Genomic DNA, 20,113 nt, shown 5'->3' on the forward strand with positions numbered 1-20,113 from the left:
ACCAATCATTCAACAAAGCATACAAACCACACCATCAAGCAAATGCAATATTCACACAGTCACACACACACACACACACAGAGAGTCACACACAGAGAGTCAAGCACACACACACAGTCAAGCCACACACATATTCGCCCTCAAGTCACACACAGTCAAGCCACACACACACAGAGTCAAGCAACACACGCAAAAAAGACACACAGTCACACACAGAGAATGGAGCGCTTGCACACAAGAAACAGACATAGAAAGGGGCACAAACAGAAAGCTAACACATGCAAGACAAAGTAAACTCAGAAAGCTATAAAGAATTTCCAGAACTTGAATGAGTAAACTGATTTCTCTAGAGGGGTGATGGTGATTCAGATCTTCGTTCCTGAAAATAGGAAGCTTGTTAGAGGCTGATTACCATCAAACATAAGAGGAAAATTACAACAGCATAAATATACTCAAACTATACTTCATTCTGCTTGGACTTTGCCATTGACACCGATTGATCATTTTCATCATCACGGCGGGAGCTTCTTCAGAACTGTCATCATCACCATGACTTTCTTTCTTGGAAGATGAATCCTGGGATAGAATAAGAAATGCAATATAAACCAACATCTTTAGATGAAAAAGTAAACACCAAAAAATAAGTACCTTAGGCTTCTTTAGTGCACGCTCTTCATCACTCTCATCAGAACTATCATCAGAATCATCCTTGGACTGCAAATACTGAATTACAATAAGAACAATTAATGTACAATAAATATCACAGAAGACAATCCTTTCAATAAAATAAAATTTAAAAAATAATGCATACATGTTCACTCTTTTTCTCTGTTGTCAGAGGCCTCTTAGCAGGAATAGTAGATTTTGCTGGCTGCAAAACATTGGAAGGAATTTTAAACATTGCACAACAACAAAAAGTGACCATGAGTAAGCAAGTAACAGAACACTTACTTCATCAGAATCTAAATCCAAGTCCTTGTCTGAACTACCACTAGATTCTAATTTCTTTGCATTAACTGTTTTAGCAGTGGTATATCCTGGACAAAGAAAGTAACCGCATTAGAAAGATGGCATAGACAAAAGATTTGCTAGCAGCAAAACAATGTTTAAGAAATACAAATATCACACAAGAGAAGTTACCAAGAGTAAACAAGTACAATAGAGAACTTCTTCGGAATCTGAATCTGAGTCAAAATCTGAGCTATCACTAGATTCTTTATTCTTTTTAACAGCAATAGCCTTGGAAGATTGAACTGGTTTAGCAGTGGTGTCCTGGAAATATATTGAAAATGTTAGTATCACATTATAAAGACAGAATAATGAAGCCTTAGTTTTCATATAACTAGTATACTGATACCTCCTCAGAGTCAGAATCAGAACTTTCACTGGATTCTAACACTTTCTTCGCTACTGGTTTTTTAGTGGCCATATCCTGCAAACAGTTTTCTAGTTTGGACTAAGAAATGTGAGTACTCCACAGAATTAAACGACAAGATCAGGGGAATGGTAAGTGCAAGAACTATGTTTTATGCTTTTGTACTGAATTATCTCACATAGACATGCATTGCTAGAAATAGGATTCTTACCTCATCTGATGAATCATCAGAATCACTATCAGAGCCATCCAATTCCTGGTTTTTCTTTTGTGTAGTAGCAACCGCATAATTCTTCACTTCAGTAGCTGGCTTCTGAAAACCAATGAAGTGAAACATGGTGAAATCAGGCAAAAAGATAATTAAAAATTCTATTAAATAATGAAGTTTCCACTTTGAAATCGGTAGGTAAACGAATACCTCAGAGTCAGAGCTTTCAGAATCAGAACTTTCATTGGATTCTTCAATCTTCTTGGCTACTGTTGGTGCTTTAGCGGGAAGCATATCCTGCATACATTGCTACACTACACTCAGGACTAACAAAATATTGCTGGTGAAGACTGGCACTTGTGCATACTCCGCAAAATTTAAACCATGATAGCAACAATGGGAAGTATGAGACGGAGCACATGGAGTACTCACTGTCTCAGATATGCGAAGTACAAACTTGCTAACCTCATCTGATTCATTATTCATATTACGGTGCTAGTGGTTGAGTTCAGAATGAGTGTACCCATGTGTTATATTCATATTTTTGGAAAATAAAATCAGCTCAAGTTCATTAATAGTTTGTTTGGGTGCAGTAATGAGCAGCTGTACAGGATCACCAAAGTATAAGATATCTGGAAGAGGCAAAAACTAACCGTCCAGCACCGCGTTTGCCACATCAGTTGCCTCAGCCATGTTGCACTTGTGCAGAGCAGACTTCTGAAATAAGAACACCTAAAGAACGAACAAAGTGGGTACTCAATAGAGACCCTTTATTTTTGTTTAAAAAAAAGAGAAAATCTAACTAAGGCACATAAAATCATCTAGATACGGCTCTTAGCATGGGAAAATACATGTTAATCAAGCAAAATGCCTTCACAACTGCCAAGGGCACTCACAGTAATTGGCTCTTCGCATGTTATCATAGTCACTTGATGTGGCACTGTAATAATTAAGAAAGAACGAGACTGGAGCTGTATGTTCATATAGATACGGCTCTTAGCTTGTTTTCTCACACTCGCTGTTTTCCTGTTCTTTAATTTTCTCCACAATGCAATATCATTTAGATACGACCCTTAAGAAACAATGCATTGGGGTGACTCTAATTTTTTCACTACTAGGATGACACATTAAGAGATAATGCATTGCGAAGGTTGAGGTAACCAACCTTTTCAGGTGGAAGATCAATTCCAATGTTTCCTCTTTACAGAATTATACCATCTGCTTCTTCCAGGATCCAATCAAAATGGTTCAGGCTCTGCAAGGAATAAGGAGTCAATAGGTGGTAAACAAATCAAAGTTGCTCAAGAATGTTCAAAGAATATCCTGAAATTACCTCCACATTCTCAAGTTTTGCAAAAACAGAGTTTGACTAAGTTCACCTAACTTTGAGAGGAACTCCCATGCCTATTGCAGGAAAAAAACTATCAACGTTAGGAACATTTAAAGTATGAAATGCAAATGAACATGTGGTAGTATTCAACAAAATATCAATATAAAAAATTCAATCTGTTGGGAAAGATGGCACTGTGAAGTAGTACACTCTAAATATCGACATAATGAGTTACTTACTGGCAGCACATCTTCTGCATGCCTTGTATAAGAAAGAGAGAGGAAGTCAATCTTGGTTGGGGCACCCTATTTTTTCATAACCTGAAAGTGGTGCATGCTCATAAAGTCATATAATGGGTTACAGCAAGGAGCTCCAGTTTCATGATTTTTTTAAAACATGTAAAGTCTAGTCGCCAAGTTAATACAAGCAGTAAGAGAGATTCTTGGGAGGAGTTCCTTACATCTTTATCCTCATCAGACAGTGTGGGCATGTCGATATGGATCTGGGAGCAGTGCAATGTAAAGACATAATCACAAAAAAAAGTTCAGAAAAAAGAATAGTTAGTCTACACTAAAAAGTAATAGGTGTGTTACCTATGATCAGGAACTACCGATACCAAGTTAGCATACATGATTATTCGTCAAGATACGAGTTCACATTCAACAAACAGCAATCAATCATGCCGCAACAATATAAAACACAAGTTATACAACCAAATCAATCAACAAAGCATACAAGCCAGAAGCCACACCATCAAGCAAATGCAATATTCACACAGTCGTACACACACACAAAGCCACACACACAGAGTCAAGCCACTCATAGTCCCACACACAAACACACACAGAGTCAAGCCAGACATATTCACCATCAAGCCACACACATTCACACACACATACAGTCAAGCCACACACACACACAATCAAGCCACACACACACAGAGTCAAGCCACACATATTAACCATCAAGCCACACACACAGAATGGAGCGGCGCTTGCACACAAGAAACATACATAGATAGGGGCACAAACAGAGAAAGCTATAAAGACATTCCAGAACTTGAATGAGTAAACTGATTTCTCTAGAGCGGTGAGTGTGATTCAGATAAAGCTATAAAGAAATTCAAGCACTGTGACTGTGAAGTAGCAGCAACATGAGGAATTACATGGTTTGCACTCTAGTAAATCTTTCTGCCTAAGCACCCCTGAATACACACAACCATATATGGGAACATCAGCAAAGCATGACAAGAATTAAGAAATTGAAAAGAACATAAGCAGTAACACCTTGGACATCCATCAAGTAGAATAAGTATCGACACAGGGGCAACAATCCTATTTCAATCAGAACAACCGATCTGAACAAGGCAGCGTTTGAGATATGAACATCCATCAAGTACAGTAGTATCAAAGGGCGCATGCATTTCAGATATGAAAATAACGGACAAACAACGCAGGTGACGGGACAGAGGAACCGATCTGAACGAGCGCGATAAACGGCAATCCAATTTCAAAAACAGACACGAAGACGAAACGCAGGCAGGACGCAGAAGTTTCTCAAACAGACTTGTTAGTTTGCAAACCAGACGACCCAAACCGACTGACCGCTCGCTTCCTCCACAGATACCCACGACGAGATGGCACAAAGAACACACGAGAGCGTCAGCGTAACAAACCCAGCAGGAACACAGGGGACCGAGCAGAATCAAAGCAAACGCGATTGCAAACGGACTACGGTGAGAACGCGCAGAATCAAACCAGACGCAATTCTGTCTAAACTGACGACAGCGAGGACAAGCAAAATCAAAACAGAGGTGATTCTGATCTAAACGAACTACAGCGAGGATGAGTAGAGCAGAATTGAATGAACCAGACGCCATTTCTAAACGTACGACGGTGAGGACGAGCAGAATCGAATGAACCAGACGCAATTCCTAGACGAATGATAGCGAGGACGAGCAGAATCGAAAGAACTAGACGCGGTTTCTGAACGAACGACAGCGAGGACGAGCAGAACCAAATAAATCAAGAACCCCGCGGATGAGCAAAACCAAATCTGCTTCTTCTAATCTGAACGGACGAATCGAGCGAGGATGGGCGAAATGAAACCAGACGCGAGAGGAGGCGAGGCATCAGTCGAGGTCGAGGATGAATCGAGGCGAGAGGCATGGCGTGAACGAAGACTCGAAGAGAGGAGGAGTGGCCTCGGCGAAGAGAGGGGGAGCTGGCCGGCCAAAGGGCGTGCCTTTATAGCCGGGGCAGAGGCGGTCACGGCAGCCGGAGGCTTGTCCTTGCAGGACATGGCTTCGGCGAGGTGGCGTGCGTGGCATGGCGGCGGGTATAGAAGGAAAGTGGAGCTGGTGGGTAGCCGTTGGGGCTGGATCCGGAGCGGGTGGACAGGACGAGGTCGGCGGCGACGCTTCCGTCTCCGTCTCAAGTTGGGGACGGACAGGGAAATTTCCAACTAGGGCACTCGGGACAGGGGAATTTCGAAATGTGTTCTTTTTTACTGCTGAATTTTTTTTTTTGAATAAAAACGTCACGTTCATAGATGCTACAGGGAACGAAAACATTCACAATTTACTTCTCATTACGTTAGCACCAACTTAAGTGTCAATTATTATTATTTTTACCCGGCTAGAATAGCTAGGGCACTTATCCGAGTTGATCGAAAACTCGTCTCGCCCGATAGTGTGCGCAGGGTGTGAACCCTAGCTTCCGCCGTTTTCTTCCCCCTCCTCGGCGCTTCTCCTCCCCTTCGCCGCCGTCGTGCAAAGCCCAGTCGGTGTAGGCGGCGGCGGGGTGTTTCTCCCTCTCGATAGTGCGCGCGGCGCGGGACGGCACCGTGTCGGAGGTGTGGCGGCAGCAAGTTAGACGGTCGTGCCGGCAGCGTGGGAAGATGGCAAGGTTGCGGCGGCTGCACAGATTCCGAAGGTGAGGTGGTGCGTGCTCGACGGGCCAGCGCTGGTCTGGATGGTGATGGCCCTGCCGGCCTGGTGTGTTGAGTGGCGCGAGTCGGGCAGACATGGGCCGAAGGTCGCGGACCTGCCTCTAGGCGGTCATGGCTGTTGGCGAATGGGGTGTGCTATGGGCGAGTAGTGGTGGCCCGAATCCATCGAGGGATCTGGCCGGGTACTGCAGGTGTGGTGCGAGGGAGTTGCTCGAGGCCATCCGTGGATCTGGCTGGCCTTGGTTGCTCCTCGCGGCTCCGGTGGGTGGAGGGCTAGATCGTGGAAGGGGTCCCCCCCTTGCCTCGGTCTGGTTCGGCTGTCGCATGGTTGCTACATTTGTCGGCAGGTCAGTCGCTACGGCTTGCGCGACGGTGGTTGGCAGCAGGGTGCGGTTGCCGGTGGTGCTTCTCTTCTTCCGTCGGCGGTGCGGGTGCCCATGACTGGGAGCTCGTGCTCGGGGCAGATCAGTTTTGGGCCCAGGACGGGTCAGATCTCTGCTCCGGGTAGATGGTGGTGGGCCCGATCCAGGTGGTGCCCACGGCCAAAGAGGTCCCTCTGCCCCAGGTGGTTGATGGTGGTGGTCGGGACATCACGAGTCCATCGGGCAGATCGTTGTCGAAGACCACGAACATGGCATCGTGCGAGCATGCTCGACGGCGACCATTGGTAGTGACGGAACTCATCAGCTTCAAATAGTGCAAAGGAACTCTCAAATATTTCAAGGAAAAAGTCCCAATTTTAACATAGAAAATTGTGAAAGCAACTTGGAAGAAGCATCATCAAGATTAACACTCAACAAATCACACTTATCATAATTAGTCTTCATACTAGATATCTAGTCAAAACAAGAAAGCAACCACTTTAAGTTTCTAGCGCATTCAAGATTAGGATCAAGGAAAAGAGTCATATCAGCAACATATTGAAGACTGACTAAGCTATCAGGTACTATATAAGGAATAATCTCAGAAATAACATTAGTTCTGAAAGCTTTCGCTAACATCCTGGAGAACACATCAGCCACAAGGTTGAACAACATGGGGGGGAATGGGTCCCCTTGTTTCAATCCTTTCCTGCCAACACAATAAGGTCCATTTATGTCATTAATACGGACACTAAATGAGCTATTTTGGATGATGGACAAGACCCACCTAATCCACTTATTGCCAAACCCTCTACAGGTTAGCATCTCCACCAAGAAACCCAATTAATCATATCGTAAGCTTTCTCATAATATAATTTGAGGATAACCCCAGGCTTGCCAGAGTTATGTAGTTCATGGATGGCCTCGGGCTGTGACCACACTTTCTAGAATGAATCTCCCTCGGAAAAACGCAGACTGGCACGGAGAAAGTAGTCTTTGTCCTACAGGAGACACTCTATTAGCCACATCTTTGCTAAAGATTTTTATAGAGCAATTACTAAGGCATATAGGCCTGAATTTCTTCGTATCCTTAGCATCGGATTCCTTAGGGATCAATGTGACAATAGCATAGTTGAGCCTCTGGATATCTAGAGAGCCCTCATCGAAATCCTGAACCAAGGCCATGAAATCCTTTTTGATTAAATCCCATAAAGTTTGGTAAAACAGGAAAGAGAGGCCGTCAGGGGCTCCATTAGCATAAGAGCCCATAATGGCCTCTTTGATTGCCTCCTCAGAAAAGGGTTTTTCTAAACTAATGTTTTCTTCTTGGAATACCATTTCTTCCTTAGACCAAAAATGGTCACTTAAATGAATATTTGGCTTAGGTTCGTATCCAAATAAGCTTTTTATAAAAATCAGTTGCAACCTCCAACATATCTTTAGTAGAATTGACAGGGTCATCTAGGTTCTTCAAAACCGAAAGGTGATTTTTTTCTCCGACGTTGATTTGCCACAACATGAAAATAAGTTGTATTCCTATCCCCTTCTATAGTTTTTTTTAATCTCTAGACCTCTGCCACATCACAATTTCTTCTTTTTTCCAGATATCACCCAGCTCCTCTTTGTTCTCTTTCATTCTGAGGATATCCTCAGGAGAAGATCTGTTTTGCTCAGAGAAAACATCCAGAATATCAAATTCTTGGATTAGTTCTCTTTTCTTCCTCTTCATAGCTGTCACCATATTTATACTCCAGCCTCTCACCTTTTATCTGGACAACTTAGTTTTAAATTGCCATGTGTCAATAGCAAAATCAAAAGGAGAGGGGGTGTTCCAGATTTTATGCATCGGAGTAATAAACTCAGGGTGACTAAACCACAATTTTTCAAATCTAAACAATCTAGAAGTAGGAGTGTTGTTTTCTCCGGTATCCAAAAGAAGGGGAGAGTGGTCACTGCCTACTCTAGGTAAAGCACATAGGGTGGTAAGAGGGAAGTGGGCATCCCAATTAGTGGAAGAAAAAACCTATCAATGGTAGAAAAGATAGTGTTGTCCTGATTATTACTGTATGTAAAAACCCTATTAGCCAGTTTTGTTTTCATAAGGCCACATTTGTTGATCCAATCATTGAACATGGGTCCAGAGAAGAACTCCATCACATACAATAATGCTTTCTTGCTGTCTTGCAAGTCCATGATGTACATCTTGCACAAACCACCAAAGGCAAGTCACCAACTCATTAAATTGTGTGCTTAACGTATGACATGAATATCCCATACACTTGCTCTGATAACACTGATATGGCTTAACTGAATTTTGGTAGCACTAACAGAATTATAGAACTAAATGCTAGTATCTAGAAATTAGAATGCTATGTGTTCTGAGTAGAACATGTGCCAGATTTTTTTTGAGTGTATCTCAGATGAATATGCCTAACCAACCATAACTTTGTAGACTTTGAAGGAAATATGCCCTAGAGGCAATAATAAAGTTGTTATATTATATTTCCTTATATCATGATAAATGCTTATTATTCATGCTAGAATTGTATTAACCGGAAACTTGATACATGTGTGGATACATAGACAAAACCCTAGAGGTAATAAAAAAGTTGTAATTTTATATTTCTCTAGTAAGCCTCTACTAGACTAGCTCGTTAATCAAAGATGGTTAAGTTTCCTAACCATAGACATGTGTTGTCATTTGATGAACATGATCACATCATTTGGAGAATGATGTGATGGACAAGACCCATCCGTTAGCTTAGCATATTAATCGTTCAGTTTTATTGCTATTGCTTTCTTCATGTCATATACATATTCCTTTGACTATGAGATTATGCAACTCCCGAATACCGAAGGAATACCTTGTGTGCTATCAAACGTCACAACGTAACTGGTTGATTATAAAGATGCTCTACAGGTATCTCCGAAGGTGTTTGTTGGGTTGGCATAGATCGAGATTAGGATTTGTCACTCCGAGTATCAGAGAGGTATCTCTGGGCCCTCTCGGTAATGCACATCATAATAAGCCTTGCAAGCAATGTGACTAATGAGTTAGTTGCGGGATGATGTATTACGGAACGAGTAAAGAGACTTGTCGATAACGAGATTGAACTAGGTATGAAGATACAAGCGATCGAATCTCGGGCAAGTAACATACCGATGACAAAGGGAATAACATATGTTGTCATTACGGTACGACTGATAAAAATCTTTGTAGAATATGTGGGAACCAATATGAGCATCCAGGTTTGATACGTCTCCAACGTATCTATAATTTTTGATTGTTCCATGCTATTATATGATCAATCTTGGATGTTTTTATAATCATTTTATAGTCATTTTATATCATTTTTTGGTACTAACCTATTGACATAGTGCCAAGTGCCAGTTCCTGTTTTTTCCATGATTTTTACATCATAGAAAATCAATATCAAACGGAGTCCAAATGCCACGAAACTTTACGGAGATTTTTGATGGACCGAAAGGAACATGTTGGGCCCTGGTTACACCTGGGGGAGTCCCGAGGAGGGGACAACCCACCAGGGCGCGCCAGGAGGCCCAGGCACGCTAGTGGGTTGTGCCCACCTCGGGTGCCCCCCGGACCACCTCTTTGCTCTATAAATACCCCAATATTTCCAGAACCCTAGGGGAGTCGACAAAATATTCATCCAGCCGCCACAGAGTCCAGAACCACCACATCCAATCTAGACACCATCTCGGATGGGGTTCACCACCTCCATTGGTGCCTCTCCGATGATGCGTGAGTAGTTCTTTGTAGACCTTCAGGTCCGTAGTTAGTAGCTAGATGGCTTCATCTCTCTCTCTCTCTCTCTCTCTCTCTCTCGATTCTCAATACAATGGTCACTTGGAGATCCATATGATGTAACTCTTTTGTGGTGTGTTTGTTGGATCCGATGAACTTCGAGTTTATGATCAATTCTATCTTTTTATATCCATGAAAGTTATTTGAGTTTCTTTGATCTCTTATATGCATGATTTCTTATGGCCTCATATTTATTCTATGATATTTGGGTTTTGTTTGGCCAACTTGATCTATTTATCTTGCAATGGGAAGAGGTGCTTTGTAGTGGGTTCGATCTTACGGTGCTTGATCCCAATGACAGAAGGGGGACCGACACGTATGTATCATTGCTACTAAGGATAAAATGATGGGGTCTATCTCTACATAGATAGATCTTGTCTACATCATGTCATAGTTCTTATTGCATTACTCCGTTTCTCCATGAACTTAATACACTAGATGGATGTTGGATAGCGGTCGATGTGTGGAGTAATAGTAGTAGATGCAGGCAGGAGTCGGTCTACTAATCTTGGACGTGATGCATATATAATGATCATTGCTTGGATATCGTCATAATTATTTGAAGTTCTATCAATTGCCCAACAGTAATTTGTTCACCCGCCGCTTTGCTATTTTTCTCGAGAGAAGCCACTAGTGAAACCTACGGCCCCGGGTCTTCTTTCTCATATTATTTGCCTTTGCGATCTATTTTTCTCTTGCATTTATTTTTAGATCTACTAAACCAAAAACCAAAAAATACCTTGCTGCACTTTATTTTATTTGTGATCTATTTATTTAATCTATTACAACTTTCTCCTGTCCACGTGCCATTTCTGGCGCCGTTACCCGAAAGGGATTGGCTACCCCTTTAACACGTCGGGTTGCGAGTGGTTGTTATCTGTGTGCAGGGGCTGTTTATGTTGTGTTGCTTGGTTCTCCTACTGGTTTGATAATCTTGGTTTCATATCTTTAGGAAATACCTACCGCCGCTGTGCTGCATCATCCCTTCCTCTTTAGGGAAATACCAACGTAGCTTCAAGCGACATCAAAAGGAATTTCTGGCGCCGTTGCCGGGGAGGATCTTCAACATATACCAGGTTCCTAATCAAAAATCTCATATCCTCGCAATTTATATTATTTTCCATTTGCCTCTCGTTTGCCTCTCCCCCACTTCACAAAAAATGCCATTTTATTCGCCTCTCTTTTTCGTTCGCCGTTTTCTTGCCGGATCTGTTTTTGAGTGCAATCTTGTTGTGTAGTCATCATGACTCAAGAGAACACCAAGTTATGTGATTTCTCAAATACCAACAACAATGATTTTATCGGCACTCCGCTTGCTCCTCCTGCCACTAGTGCGGAGACTTGTGATATTAATACTTCTTTGCTGAATCTTGTTATGAAAGACCAATTTTCTGGTACTCCTAATGAGGATGCCACGTCCCATCTTAATAGCTTCATGGGATTATGCGATATGCAAAATAAAAAATATGTGGACAATGATGTGGTCAAGATGAAATTATTTCTATTTTCCTTGCGTGTTTCTGCAAAAAATTGGTTCTCTTCTTTGCCTTGCAATAGTATCAATTCTTGGAATTAGTGCAAAGATGCTTTTATCACTAACTATTTTCCTCCCGCAAAAATTATTTCCCTTAGAACCCAGATCATGAATTTCAGGCAACTTGAACATGAGCATGTTGCACAATCTTGGGAAATGATGAAAATGATGCTAAGGAATTGCCCAACTCATGGGTTAAATATTTGGATGATCATACAAATTTTTTATGCGGGGTTGAATTTTCTCTCTCGTAATCTTTTAGATTCCGCCGCGGGTGGTACTTTTATGGAAATTACTTTGGGTGAAGCCACCAAATTGCTTGATAATATTATGGCAAATTATTCGCAATGGCATACCGAAAGAGCTCCTACAAGTAAAAAAGTTAATTCGGTTGAAGAAATTTCTTCTTTGAGTGAAAAGTTGATGCTCTTGTGAAATTGGTTGTTATTAGAAGTGCTCCTATTGATATTAATGATATGCCTTTGTCTACTTTGATTGAGCAAAATAGTGATGCCATAGATGTGAATTTTATCTCTCGAAATAATTTCAACAACAATGCTTATAGAGCTAATTTTAATCCTAGGCCTTTTCCTAGTAATTCCTCTAATAATTATGGTAATTCCTATGGAAATAAATCTTATAATAATAATAGAAACACCTCTGATCTTGAGAATAATATTAAATAATTTATCAGTACTCAAAAAGCTTTCAACACTTCCATAGAAGAAAAGTTGAGTAAGATTGATGATTTGTCTAGAAGTGTTGATAGAATTGCTCATGATGTGGAAAATATCAAGATGAATTTTTTTGTGCCTAAAGTAGATGAATTAATTAAAGCTCTTTATGTTTCTATGGATGAAACTAAGAAAATAACCGCTATGCTTAGAGCTAAAAGAGAATTTTTAGAAAATGCCTTTTCTAGTGATTTCTTTCGCAAAAGTGATGAAGATCTTAGAATGATTGGTGTTTCTTCTATTGATTCCTTGTTTAGCAAAGTTAAGATTGATGAAAAAGGGACTGGAGAAGGGTCAACTTTAGGTAGAAGCGTCCCAATATTTCGGAGGGTGAAAATCTTGTTGAAAAAATTGATGAAAGTGGGTTTGGAGAGGTCAAAACTTTAGCTCGTGATGTGCCCACTCTTTTGGATTACAAAGACTTTAATTACGATAGTTGCTCTTTGATTGATTGTATTTCTTTGTTGCAATCCATGATAAATTCACCCCATGCTTATGAACAAAATAAAGCTTTTACTAAACATATTGTTGATGCTATGATGAAAGCTTTTGAAGAAAAATTGGAATTAGAAGTTTTAGTTCCTAGAAAATTGCATGATGAATGGGAACCTACTATCAAAGTCAAGATTAAAAATTATGAGTGTTTTGCTTTATGTGACTTGGGTGCTAGTGTTTCTACGATTCCAAAATCTTTATGTGATGTGCTTGGTCTTACTAATCTTGAAGAATGTTCTTTGAATTTGCACTTGGCGGATTCTACTATTAAAAAGCCTATGTGAAGAATTAATGATGTTCTTATTCTTGCAAATAGGAATTATGTGCCTATATATTTTATTGTTCTTGATATTGATTGCAATCCGTCTTATCCAATTGTTCTTGGTAGACCGTTTTTACGCACTATCAGTGTCGTGATTGATATGAAAGAAGGCAATATTAAGTTCCAATTTCCCTTGAGAAAGGGTATGGAACACTTTCCTAGAACTAGAATTAAGCCACCTTATGAATCAATCATGAGGGCATCTTATGGATCTCGAACCAAAGATGACAAAACTTAGATCCTTGCTTTATGCCTAGCTAATGGCATAAAACTATAGCGCTTGTTGGGAGGCAACCCAATGAATAAATTTTGTTTTTGCTTTTTGCTTGTTAACACAATTGTGCTACTGTTATGATTGTGTTTTTTATGTTTTAATTAGTGTTTGTGCCAAGTAAAGCCTTTATGATCTTCTTGGGTGATAGTTGTTTGATCTTGCTGAAAAAACAAAAACTTTTACGCTCACGAAATTAGTTTTCATTTTTTACCAGAGAGCGATAAAATACCCATTCCACTTGTAGTAGATAAATATACAAATTTCTCAGGTCGTCTTAATTTTTCAGAATTTTGTGGAGTTACAGAAGTATTCGAAATAGTCAGATTGCTACAGATTGTTCTGTTTTGACAGATTCTGTTTTCTTTGTGTTGTGTGCTTATTTTGATGGCTCTATGGTTTTCTTTGATGAGTTTTTGCCATAGAAAAGTTGGAATACCGTAGATATAATACAAAAACAAAATATGAATTGGTTTGATACATCACTTATAGTAGTGGTTTATTATTTCTTATACTAACGGATCTCATGAAGGTTTTGTTGAGTTTTGTGTGATTGAAGTTTTCAAGTTTTGGGTTATCTTAGGATGGATGAAGGAAGGATGGAAGAGCCTAACCTTGGGGATGCCCCGTCATCCCAAGCTATTATCCAAAAATGAGCAACCAACTAATCTTGGGGATGCCCCCGAGTGGCATCCCCACTTTCTTCCAACGATCATCGGTATTTTACTTGAAACTATATTTTTATTCGTCACATAATATGTGTTTTTCTTGGAGCCTCTTGTATGATATGAGTCTTTGCTTGTTTTATTTTTTGTTTTAAGTCATCAATCCTTGCTGGACACACCTATTTGAGAGAGCCAAAATTATGTCATGACTTGTTAGAATTGCACTCTATGCTCCACTTAAGTTTTTATGAGCAATGGACTTACTCTAGTGCTTCACTTATATCTTTTTGAGCACGATGTGCTTTAGAGTTTTTGAAGAAATGCTCTCTTGATTCACTTAGATTTATTTGAGAGTTAGTAAAATTTTCAAGAAATTCTCTCTTGCGTCACTTAAATTAATTTGAGAGAAAGAAACATATATTATGCTCATGATCTTCACTTATATTTGTTTGAGCTTGTCAAAAGCAATACATGAAAATTAGTCCCAAAGTGATAGAATACCAAGAAGGATATAACAAAAACTTCTATGAAGATTATTGGACAAAATAAACTTGATTCTTAGTAATAGTTTTGAGATATGATGATGTGATATGTGAGTCTTGTTGATGAGTAATTATGCTTTAGTAAGAATATTGGTGTTAAGGTTTGTGATTCCCTATGCAAGTACAAAAGCCAATAGTCATGCAATGAAATTATATGCTACTTGTGGTGCATTATTCGGTGTTATTTATGCTTAATGCTTGCTTATGAGATTATCTGTTTCTTAGTTGGCCGCTTCCCAATCTTTTGCTAGCCTTCATTTTGAACTAAGTATGATCACTACTCGTGCATCCAAAAACCTTTAACCCAGTTTTGCCACATGAGTCCACTATATCTACCTATATGCGGTATTCTTTTGCCGTTCTAAGCAAATTTGCATGTGCCATCTCTAATTTTCAAAATAAACTTCTCTTTTGTGTGTTTGTTTTGCTCGCGGAGCGGTGAGGGGTGGCTAATATTTTCCATGCTAGATGTGTTATTCTTAAGATGAGTGTTTATTCACTTGTCATTGCACGAGAGTAAGGCAAAGGTATTAGGGATCCCTAGTCCCGAAATGCAAAAAATAATAATTTGATTTACTTTATGTTTTCAAATAATAAATTCCTTGGAAAGTGTTGGTATCGAGGGCACCCGTTGATATGGTTAGCCATGGAAAGTGAAAGTTATGGTGGAAAAATGAATAAACTTTATTTTCTGTTTGGGAACCGCCTATGATATATCTATGCATGGAAGGTATTGGGAACTCTAAGTCATTTTCGTTGGTGGGATGGATACACCTCTCAAAATGTTTTTATCTCTAAGTTTTTCGCTTTGAGCTCTGGCACCTCTACAAATCCCTACTTCCCTCTATGAAGGACCTTTCTTTTTTACTTTATGCAATTTTTATTTTGAGTCTCCATCTTCTCTTATAAAAGCACCAACTAGGAGGCAATATGATCGTACTTAAGTATTGGGTGTAGCTAATATTCGAGTGTGTTTCATGAATGGATCAACGTTTGAGCATGATGGGCTAGGGATAGCTTATTTTAGCGTTGATATTTTGAAAGACATGGTTGCTTACTGATATGATTGAGTATCTAAATTATCATGTCAAAACTATACTATTGCTTTGAACAACTAAAAGTCCAATTGTCCATGCTATAAAGAAAGAAATTTGATATGACATGATAGGCAGCATTCCACATCAAAATTCTGTTTTTATCACTTACCTACTCGAGGACGAGTAGGAGTTAAGCTTGGGGATGCTGATACGTCTCCAACGTATCTATAATTTTTGATTGTTCCATGTTGTTATATTCTCAATCTTGGATGTTTTATAATCATTTTATATCATTTTTTGGTACTAACCTATTGACATAGTGCCAAGTGCCAGTTCCTGTTTTTTGTGTGTTTTTTACATCGCAGAAAATCAATATCAGACGGAGTCCAAATGCCACAAAAGTTTACGGAGATTTTTTATGGACCAGAAGGAACATGTTGGGCCCTGGTTGCACCTGGGGGGAGTCTCGAGGAGGGGACAACCCACTAGGGCGCGCCAGGAGGCCCAGGCGCGCCCTGGTGGGTTGTGCCCACCTCGGGTGCCCCCCGGACCACCTCTTTGCTCTATAAATACCCCAATATTTCCAGAACCCTAGGGGAGTCGACAAAGTATTCATCCAGCCGCCGCAGAGTCCAGAACCACCAGATCCAATCTAGACACCATCTCGGATGGGGTTCACCACCTCCATTGGTGCCTCTTCGATGATGCGTGAGTAGTTCTTTGCAGACCTTTGGGCCCGTAGTTAGTAGCTAGATGGCTTCATCTCTCTCTCTCTCTCTCTCTCTTGATTCTCAATACATTGGTCTCTTGGAGATCCATATGATGTATCTATTTTGCGGTGTGCTCGTTGGGATCCGATGAACTTCGAGTTTATGATCAGTTCTATCTTTTTATATCCATGAAAGTTATTTGAGTTTCTTTGATCTCATATATGCATGCTTGCTTATGGCCTCGTATTTCTTCTCCGATATTTGGGTTTTTTGGCCAACTTGATCTATTTATCTTGCAAGGGTTCGATCTTACGGTGCTTCATCCCAGTGACAGAAGGGGAACCGACACGTATGTATCGTTGCTACTAAGGATAAAACGATGGGGTCTATCTCTACATAGATAGATCTTGTCGACATCATGTCATCGTTCTTATTGCATTACTCTGTTTCTCCATGAACTTAATACACTAGATGCATGCTGGATAGCCGTCGATGTGTGGAGTAATGGTAGTAGATGCAGGCAGGAGTCAGTCTACTAATCTTGGACGTGATGCCTATATAATGATCATTGCCTGGATATCGTCATAATTATTTGAAGTTCTATCAATTTCCCAACAGTAATTTGTTCACCCACCGCTTTTCTATTTTTCTCGAGAGAAGCCACTAGTGAAACCTACGGCCGCCGGGTCTTCTTTCTCATATTATTTGCCTTTGCGATCTAATTTTCTCTTGCATTTAGTTTTAGATCTACTAAACCAAAAACCCAAAAATACCTTGCTGCACTTTATTTTATTTGCGATCTATTTATTTAATCTATTACAACTTTCTCCCGTCCACGTGCCATTTCTAGCACCGTCACCCGAAAGGGACTGACAACCCCTTTAACACATCGGGTTGCAAGTGGTTGTTATTTGTGTGCAGGGATTGTTTACGTTGTGTTGCTTGGTTCTCCTACTGGTTCAATAACCTTGGTTTCATATCTGAGGGAAATACCTACCGCCGCTATGCTGCATCATCCCTTCCTCTTTCAGGAAATACCGACGTAGCTTCAGGAAACATCAAGGTTCCACTGTTGGTTATTGACCGGAGAGGTGTCTCGTTCATGTCTACATAGGTCTCGAACCTGTAGGGTCCGCACACTTAATGTTTGATGATGATTTTGTATTATATGAGTTATGTGATTTGGTGACCAAATGTTGTTCGGAGTCCCAGATGAGATCACGAACATGACGAGGAGTCTCGAAATGGTCGAGAGGTAAAGATTCATATATATAGGACGATGATATTCGGACACCGGAAGTGTTCTGGGGGTACCGGGTACATATCGGCTCACCGAAAGGGATTTCAGGCATCCCCCCGGCAACTACATGGTCCTAATGGGCCAAGAAGGGGATAGAAGAGAGAAAGAGGAGAAGGAAAGAGGAGAGGAGATAAAGGAAGGGAAGGGATTCGGCCTCACCCTTCCCTCTCTTCTCCCTCCTCCTTCCTTCCCCCTCCGGATGAATATGGAAGGGGGGAAGGCCGAATTGGGAGGCGCCCAAGTAGGATTCCTCCTACCTGGGGCGCCCCCTTGGCTGCCTCTCCTCCCCTCCAACCTATATATATGAGGGGGTACCGCTAGAACACACCAACAATTGTTAGGCGTGTGTGGCGCCCCCCTCCATAGTTTACCCCTTCGGTCATATTCACGTAGTGCTTAGGCGAAGCCCTGCGCGGATCACTTCACCATCATCGTCACCATGCCGTTGTGCTGACGGAACTCTCCCTCGACACTTTGCTGGATCAAGAGTTCGAGGGACGTCATCGAGCTGAACGTGTGCAAAACTCGGAGGTCCCGTACGTTCGGTGCTTGATCGGTCGGAACGGGAAGAAGTTCGACTACATCAACCGCGTTGTTAAACGCTTCAGCTTTCGGTCTATGAGGGTACATGGACACACTCTCCCCCTCTTGTTGCTATGCATCTCCTAGATAGATCTTGCGTGAGCGTAGGATTTTTTTGAAATTGCATGCTACGTTCCCAAACAGTGGCATCCGAGCCAGGTCTATGCGTAGATGATATGCACGAGTAGAACTGATACGTCCATTTTGCATCATGCTTTTATATCGATATTTATTGCATTATGGGCTATTATTACACAAATTCTGGGCTGGAAAAGGAGCAAATATTACAGACCTATTCTGCAGAGCTCCAAAAGTCCTGAAACTCCACGTGAGTCATTTTTAGAATATATAAAAATATTAGGCGAAGGAAGCACCAGAGGGGGGCCACCCACCATCCACGAGGGTGGGGGCGTGCCCTACCCCCCTGGGCGCGCCCCCTACTTCGTGGGCCCCCTGGCAGGCCTCTGGTGCCCATCTTCTGCTATATGAGGTCTTTCGTCCGAGAAAAAAATCATAAGCAAGCTTACGGGACGAAACTCCACCGCCACGAGGCGGAACCTTGGCGGAACCAATCTAGGGCTCCGGCGGAGCTGTTCTGCCGGGGAAACATCCCTCCGGGAGGGGGAAATCATCACCATCGATCCTTTCATCGGGAGGGGGTCAATCTCCATCAACATCTTCACGAGCACCATCTCATCTCAAACCCTAGTCCATCTCTTGTATCCAATCTTTGTCTCAAAACCTCAAATTGGTACCTGTGGGTTGCTAGTAGTGTTGATTACTCTTTGTAGTTGATGCTAGTTGGTTTATTCGGTGGAAGATCATATGTTCAGATCCTTTATGCATATTAATACCCCTCTGATTATGAACATGAATATGATTTGTGAGTAGTTATGTTTGTTCCTTAGGACATGGGAGAAGTCTTGCTATAAGTAGTCATATGTGAATTTGGTATTCATTCGATATTTTGATGAGATGTATGTTGTCTTTCCTCTAGTCGTGTCATGTGAACGTCGACTACATGACACTTCACCATTGTTTGGGCCTAGAGGAAGGCACTGGGAAGTAATAAGTAGATGATGGGTTGCTAGAGTGACAGAAGCTTAAACCCAAGTTTATGAGTTGCTTCGTAAGGGGCTGATTTGGATCCATATGTTTCATGCTATGGTTAGGTTTACCTTAATACTTCTTTTGTACTTGTGGATGCTTGCAATAGGGGTTAATCATAAGTGGGATGCTTGTCCAAGGAAGGGCAGTACCCAAGCACCGGTCCACCCACATATCAAATTATCAAAGTACCGAACGCGAATCATATGAATGTAATGAAAACTAGCTTGAAGATAATTCCCATGTGTCCTCGGGAGAGCTTTCATTTATATAAGAGTTTGTCCAGGCTTTTCCTTTGCTACAAAAAGGATTGGGCCATCTTGCTGCACCTTATTTGCTTTTATTATTGTTACCCGTTACAAATTACCTTATCACAAAACTATGTGTTACCTATAATTTCAGTGCTTGAAGAGAATACCTTACTGAAAACTGCTTATTATTTCCTTCTGCTCCTCGTTGGGTTTGACACTCTTACTTATCGAAAGGACTACGATAGATCCCCTATACTTGTGGGTCATCAAGACTCTTTTCTGGCGCCGTTGCCATGGAGTGAAGCACCTTTGGTAGGTGGAATTTGGTAACGAAAAATTTATATAGTGTTGGGGATATTACTACTGGACATAAACCGGCCAGGAGTGGCCGGGTTAAATCTATGAGGATTAGAATCCCAGGAAGACAAAGGATGGTGGCGCTTTATGAAGGCCCAAGGCCCAAAGGAGGGTTAAGGCCTGTAGATGTAAACCGACATTATCATGTAACTTGTA

At 41.1% G+C, this 20,113-nt stretch overlaps 1 protein-coding gene and 1 long non-coding RNA gene across 2 annotated transcripts; both read right to left on the reverse strand.

The window, feature by feature from the left end:
- Positions 1-9: 9 nt before the first annotated feature.
- On the reverse strand, positions 10-986 carry LOC123103677 (uncharacterized). The gene is made up of 5 exons (XM_044525343.1): positions 952-986; positions 812-871; positions 649-723; positions 464-576; positions 10-379 (listed from the first exon to the last, which is right to left on the reverse strand). The coding sequence occupies exons 4-5, from the start codon at positions 511-513 to the stop codon at positions 118-120; spliced, it is 312 nt and encodes a 103-aa protein (XP_044381278.1). The 5' UTR covers positions 514-576; positions 649-723; positions 812-871; positions 952-986; the 3' UTR covers positions 10-117.
- A 3-nt stretch (positions 987-989) lies between these two features.
- On the reverse strand, positions 990-5,349 carry LOC123103678 (uncharacterized). The gene is made up of 10 exons (XR_006449909.1): positions 3,374-5,349; positions 3,153-3,233; positions 2,917-2,987; positions 2,749-2,838; positions 2,237-2,315; positions 1,794-1,880; positions 1,587-1,688; positions 1,358-1,446; positions 1,141-1,272; positions 990-1,037 (listed from the first exon to the last, which is right to left on the reverse strand). It is a non-coding gene; the product is annotated as an uncharacterized lncRNA (long non-coding RNA).
- Between the last annotated feature and the right edge of the window lie 14,764 nt (positions 5,350-20,113).

The sequence above is a fragment of the Triticum aestivum genome, chromosome 5A, assembly GCF_018294505.1.
Source record: "Triticum aestivum cultivar Chinese Spring chromosome 5A, IWGSC CS RefSeq v2.1, whole genome shotgun sequence".
Taxonomy (NCBI): domain Eukaryota; kingdom Viridiplantae; phylum Streptophyta; class Magnoliopsida; order Poales; family Poaceae; genus Triticum; species Triticum aestivum.

Bases quoted from the DNA above. Each gene is read 5' to 3' on its own strand.
- LOC123103677 (XM_044525343.1), bottom strand. From the start codon at position 513: ATGATGAAAATGATCAATCGGTGTCAATGGCAAAGTCCAAGCAGAATG. The intron at 380-463 runs GTATAGTTTGAG...TCCTATTTTCAG, and splicing joins CAAAGTCCAAGCAGAATGAA to GAACGAAGATCTGAATCACC.